Here is a 6,788-nt window from a genome sequence, read left to right on the forward strand (position 1 = left end):
ATTTATTTTGAAAATTATATGACATATGCATCTTGTGATACGCCATTCAATAGTGTGCAGATAAATATATCGACTATAGACAAGACAATTTAGTATGCTGTTATTCACGAAAGAACAAACAATATCATCATGAAATTATACCGGATGAAACGGATTATCAACAAGAAGATGAAGATTCGCCATGTGAGGATTTCAGAGAAAACGAGGTCAGTAAAACTTTCTTCTCCATTTCATTTGCTTTTCATACATATAAAAAATAAAACTTTTATACTTTCATACCTAACACATAATGTTGTCAAACAACTTTTAATATCTTATTTATGCAAAAAATAACAAGAAACGCCGCAATGCGACGAAACCAGGTTTTTAATGATTGACAGAAGGACTTCAGACTGTGTTTGTTTTTCTATTTTTAGTAACAGTGAACTTGACCCTAGGGACCCCAAATGCAATCCATTGAAAGGTATCCATAAACTCTTCCTTTATACCAAGTTGTGTCAGGATATGTCAACCCTAACTTAAGTTATTCAGTTTCAACCATTTTTCTATTTTTAGTAACGGTGACCTTGACCTTAAATCTAGGGACCCCAAACGCAATCCCATGAAAGGTATCTATAAAATCTTCCTGTACACCAAGTTTAATCAAGATATGTCATCCCTAACTAAAGTTATTTAGTTTCAACCGTTTTTCTATTTTTAGTAACAGTGACCTTGACCTTAAACCTAGGGACCCCAATCGCAATCCCATGAAAGGTACCCATAAACTCTTTCTATACACCATGTTTGGTCAAGATATGTCAACCCTTACTAAAGTTATTCAGTTTCAACTGTTTTTCTATTTTTAGTAACAGTGACCATGACCTTGAACCTAGGGACCCAAAACGCAATCCCATGAAAGGTCTCCATAAACTCTTCCTATGGACCATGTTTAGTCAAGATATGTCATCCCTAACTAAAGTTATTCAGTTTCAACCGTTTTTCTATTTTCAGTAACAGTGACCTTGACCTTGACCCTAGGGACCCCCAAACGCAATCCCATGAAAGGTATCCATAAACTCTTCCTATTGACAAAGTTTGGTCAAGATATGTCAACCCTTACTAAAGTTATTCAGTTTCATAGGTGAGTTTGACACCGCCCGGCCGCCCGCCCGCCCGAACAACGACGTTCGCCATTCTAATAACCAGGTTTCACTATGTGAAAACCTGGTTAAAAATGGTTTGGTTACAGGTAGGGTAAGAGTTACATCGGTTTTAAAAAGTCCTTATGTTTGAACGGTATTGGAGAATGGTGTTAAAATACTCTTCTGTATGATACTTGAAAGTTTTTAAACTTCATATTAAAACACACTCTTTTTTCTGTGACTTTATTGGTGACGTCTTAGTTCATGTTGTAAATGCACATTTATCCGATTTTCTTTGATTCGCATTACTGTTTTAATGTCATTCTGTACCAGCGATCCAAAACATACGAGGAACTTTTTATGGCAGCACCGGCGGAAGAGAGCTTCGGTTTAGTTTCCGGTTCCGGTTTTGTTTCATCTTCATGTTTGGCATCGATCGAGCCCGCTTCTTTACTTGTGGTGGTCTTCATTGCTATGTCGTTGATGTTCTTTCCAGAGCGATCAGTTTCCAGCACCAAGTCAATGTTGCACTGTTCTCCTGGAATGTGAATAAGTATACATACACGTACGTGTGCTGTTTAGTTAATAAAGTTCTCCATAAAATATAGCTAAGATCAAACAACACGCGAAGTCACGTCTTTTCCAAAAAACAACAACGAATAATACTTTTGTTCAAGAGAGAGCACTAATACAATATGTATTTTTAAACTGTATTTCAAGTTCATAATAAAATTGTTTATACCAACTACTCACCATATAAATCCCTAACTAAGCTGTCCCCGATGGAATGAGGTGGGCCTAAAAGTAAAATGAAACTTGGAACAGTTTAACCCAAACCTGAGCACCATTTAAATAAAGGATTTTAGACTTAACTTCCAAAAATCTTAAATTTGTGTGATCGTCACAGTTGGCAACAAGCGAATTATTTTCGTTTCATTAACACTAATACTGGCTCAATAAACACAACATCAGCAAACTACCACCCTGGGATAACTCCACTTTACGACTAAGCTCTTTATAGAAATAGATCCCCAGGATAATTATTATTGTTATATGTTTTATGTGAATATCTGGATTCCAGGTAAAAGCTAAAGGTTCAGGTTTTTGAATGACATCACAGACGATATTGACGGCGATGGCGACGACGATACCAGCGCTTTACCAACACCTGAGTCTAGTTAAACAAAAAACAAAAGCCTAGCTCAAATCAGTCCAGCCAAATCCACTGAGACCGTACCTGGCCACACTGCGGGGTCATACTCGAGCACTGAGAGGTAGTACACCCCGTCCGGCTTCATCAGGCTCAGCAGCAGGTCCCGGTACCTGCAGATAGGTATTTGTAACACTCACACAACCTTTCTTGGAATATTTTTCTGTACATGCCTACCTGCCAGGTGCAATGTTTTTGTCGGAACTAATTGGATATCACCAAAACATACATTCTACTAATATCAAGCAAACCACAGATCAATATTGATATGAAATGTATAAGATCGTTATTAAAACTTATGCAAAATATTTAATACTATCACTTTATTCATGTACAAATGTCTGCCCCTACCTGCGATGGTCAGCAGTATTGATGGCCACAAGTGAGCGGCGGTCATAGATCACGTCAAACTGACCACACACGGCCCTGCAGTGGACACAAGGGGCACATAAATCATCACAGCATGTATACTTTCACATGAACAAATTCACATCAGTTTGCTTTCAAATACTTGGTACTAAATACAAAGAAATGCTAACCTGCAAAGATTGACAGTGAATGACAGGGTTAAAGTGCACTGTAAACTACATCTGCTGAGTAACTTGTCAAGAAAAAGACTCACATTGAGAGGTTGAACAGGTCAGCAGCGTACAGCCTTAGTCGACCGTCCTTCGTCTACAAACAAATCAAGTAGCCTGTGTCAGAAATATCATATACTATAGAAATACGACAGAGGTAATAGTTTTAGCTCTCAGTTATCTCCTCAATCCTTACGATGACACATGTTCAATGTATAATATTTGTTTCCAGTTATTTTCATTAAATAAACAATGTTACTTAAGGAAATAAATTAGTTTAAACATTATTTATTTCATGAAAATAGACTTGAAAATGAAGTGCGAACGGTTTCCACCTCCTCTTGTGGCTAGGATATGGTCCGACTCTATACGTCGCTCATTCCTTTTTCATAGGCATTTAGGGAAGAATCATTTGACCCTTGTGTTAGGAAAAAGAAATCGCTTAAATAGGAACTTCAAGGGAGTCACCTGTCAAAAATTGGGAATTCTGCACGATATATTTAACAACGATACGTGGAAAACCTAGAAAAAGACCTCTGTCGAGGTATTATATCATAGCCGTAACTTTCCCAAATCATGCTGTGTGGTGCTAAGTGCCTACCGTATATTGCGTGCCCACGTTTTCCACGGCCTCTGATTCCGGCGTTAGTCCGTTCTCCTCGAAGAACTCGCGCACGCCCTGCTCCGCCACCTCCACACCCACCACAGTGTGACCTCGCTCCCACATCCTGTATCACACCCATTCCAATGAGGCAGTAAAGCTTAATGTATTTGCTATTTTTTTCTAGACATGATAAACGCAACAAACCATGACATACAACAGACTGTCAATTCTAAATGGACAAACTGACATGTAGTAAGGAAGTCTTTGAGGTCTAGTTGCAGCTAAATGAATGTCTTGAGTAAAATGTATATTTTTCTGGAACGCTATTTTCTAGCTTGTAACGGGTGAAGCCAAATAGTAAACTCAAACTTATTTTGATGATATGAGGACATATGGTGTAATATAATAAAATATGAAAAACTGTCTTAAAATAAAAAAATGTCCAGCTATGATAGGTTAGTCAATGGTCAGTACAAACATAAATGTAATCAGTCCTTTAGACGGCAGACTTTATCATGACCTACCCCTACCTCTCCCATACCAGGTAACGTTTTAGTACTCAACACTGGTTCTATGCTTTGTGTTTGATTTATTGGTAGATACATATCTGTATATGATTGTATTATGATGCTATCCAGTATGTGGCTTGCTATGGAGCGTGAAATGTTCATTTGTTACCTTTCGGTGGTGTAACATCAGGTGGTGTAAATCTGGACATTATTTTCGAGCACTGTGCTTGTCCTTTACTGTCGGTGCATTTCATTCAGAGTGTCAAGTTATAATGATCCGGAAGGACCACAGCTACGTACCAGATCATGTCGGTGGTCTTGCCACACAGCGGCTGAAACACGGTCCTTGGTTGGCCGCCGAACATCCGGGCCTCCTCTTCAGCCAGGTACCTGAAGGTCAAGGGGACATGTGTGACACGTGTGCAGGCAAACACGCGTAAATTCTACACTCATTTTGATATTAGTTTATTAGTGTTTTTTTATTAGACCTCTAGATAATTTGATGAACACAGCACCCTGGTTTTGTGTGTCTTGCTGTTGCGCGTGGACTATTAACACAAGAACAACTATTGTAAAGTTGCCGTGCGAGAACGGTAAATCACCGGAAAAAAACAGTTATGAATGCTATTACAGAAGATACAACTGACTGCCGGGTAAAAGCAATGATCTCGACCCCTGTCTGAAAATTCAAGCACACATCCCCCCTCAGCTGAACTAATGATATTGGGTGTCCGAGAGTTGATATCGGCGAGACAATTTAAGTATAAATTTATATTCAAGATTCATCATGTTCATAAAGAAAACTTAAGATCGCTGTTTTTGTTCCATGAAATAAAAGGTACGCACGGGTCGGGCTTGTCCTGGTGGAAGGCAATGTTGCGGTCCACCCATCGCTGTTTCCACGCCTCATTCGACATCACAGTGTCACCGGGTTCCGCCTCCACACCGCTACCGGACATAGCTCACGTATGCGTCTACTGTGGCCTTGGCGAACTGGAGACGGCAAGAATATAAACACATGTAAATCGTGGTATCAGTGGATATTGTCTGATACACACGCCTTTGGAAGGACATAAGTATTATATACCAGTATACTTTTTTGTATGGTCGATAAAACGTTAGATTAAAATTCCGTTTATCTTATAAAATAGTCATGATACCTATTATAACATCCACAAATTAAACATTAATTATACGTTTAGAGTCAATTACAGCTCTAGCTAGCCCTATATAGCAGGGCGGAGCACCCTGCTGCCCTTTGTGCTACACTCTAACGTGCCCTTTTGTTTGAAAGAGTCAGTTTTCAGAAATAAGTTTAAAACATATACTAGTATTTAAACAATATTCTTTTAATAAATATACATAATGCCTTAATTTTGACACTAAAATAAAGATAGCAGCTAAGGTATTCATAACAAACTGTTACTTTTGAAAGTAGAAACAACACATACACAATACAAATTGAACATAGCCCTTCTTAGTGCCCCATTAACTCTCACGCAATTCTCATAAAAAGTGCCCTTTTTGATCTAGTACCCTGCCCTTTTCAAATTCTGACTGGATCAGTGACAGTGTTCTATAATATCACATTATTACCGAAAATCGAGCCTCTCTAATGATTCCACACCACAGTAACCTTAATTTTGGTCCGACAAGCAATTTGGTCCCTGGTAAGGTCTGTTGGTACTAGAATGGAAGAAAATGCTCGTGATTGATTAGAAACTTAAGCTATAAAAGAAAAGAACGCACACGTAAAAATGTAAACAAGACATGGTAAGTATGCTTGCAGAAAATACTACACCAACATTTTTTTCAAGCAACTGATGTCTGTTTATTAATCGAATACGAATTTACTCTACATACGGACAAGAGGCCCGGCAGGAGGGCATATGCTCTACTGTCATGGCACTTGTGGTCATTTTCAATCTTAAGCATTGGTGGGGGGGAGGGGGGGGGGGTAAAAAGCAAGATACTTATAATTAATTTGGGAAGCACTGTGTTCGGGTTAGCTGACGTCGTTGCATGTTCGACATGTTCAGACAGAAAAGGTAGTAATCAGATGAGTTCAATGAACTATTTTAAGATGTGCCAGTGACAGTAGTTCATATGCAAAGTATGTACATACTACCAGTAACAGCACCAATTTAAAGTGAACCATGTGTTTTAAATTGACTAGCTCATGTTTTAGGACCAAACATTAGTTGTCGCTGTAATGCATCTGAAAAAACTTAATATATCATTACAGTAGTCTACTTAATCATACGGAAATTTCAGAAAAACAACATGAAATTAAGTATGAAATATCTTGGGTATTAAATATAAAATATCTTATATCAACCAATTGGTCTTGAATCCTAGTATGCTGATGGAAAATTGTGTAGTTGTGGTGCAAGTCTACCTAAAAATATTTCACAGATAGTGCCTAAAGTGTTCCGATTTAGGTACTCAACAGTACGTGCTACATTTTGAACTAAGCGGAAACGTTGTGTAATACAATTTACATTATTTGTTAAAAACTCTCCTGCTGATTGTTTGACCAGTGTTTGGCAAATCAACATAGTCAGTTGTAAAGTGGTTCTTCTTGCAAAGGTTGATTCGAAAATTGCACAAACTAGTCACTTTTAAACGGAAATAATTAACTAAAGCTAACTTACCTGAAGCTGGTATCACATGTGTAAATTCTCACAAACAAGGGACGCTACTTCTGTGTTACTAGATTCGCAGTCCATGCATAGTTTTGATTAGCATTTAAAATATCGGATGTCG

The 6,788-nt window shown here is 38.2% G+C and overlaps 1 protein-coding gene across 1 annotated transcript; it reads right to left on the bottom strand.

Moving 5' to 3' along the window:
- Positions 1 to 213: 213 nt before the first annotated feature.
- LOC128213017 (probable thiopurine S-methyltransferase) lies at positions 214 to 6,788 on the bottom strand. Its single transcript, XM_052918484.1, has 10 exons — positions 6,677 to 6,788; positions 5,619 to 5,708; positions 4,869 to 5,015; positions 4,323 to 4,412; positions 3,511 to 3,637; positions 2,954 to 3,006; positions 2,683 to 2,757; positions 2,359 to 2,444; positions 1,875 to 1,919; positions 214 to 1,659 (listed from the first exon to the last, which is right to left on the bottom strand). Exons 3-10 carry the CDS (start codon positions 4,979 to 4,981, stop codon positions 1,427 to 1,429), a joined length of 822 nt encoding a protein of 273 aa, XP_052774444.1. The 5' UTR covers positions 4,982 to 5,015; positions 5,619 to 5,708; positions 6,677 to 6,788; the 3' UTR covers positions 214 to 1,426.

Source organism: Mya arenaria, chromosome 13 (genome assembly GCF_026914265.1).
Source record: "Mya arenaria isolate MELC-2E11 chromosome 13, ASM2691426v1".
NCBI classification, from domain to species: domain Eukaryota; kingdom Metazoa; phylum Mollusca; class Bivalvia; order Myida; family Myidae; genus Mya; species Mya arenaria.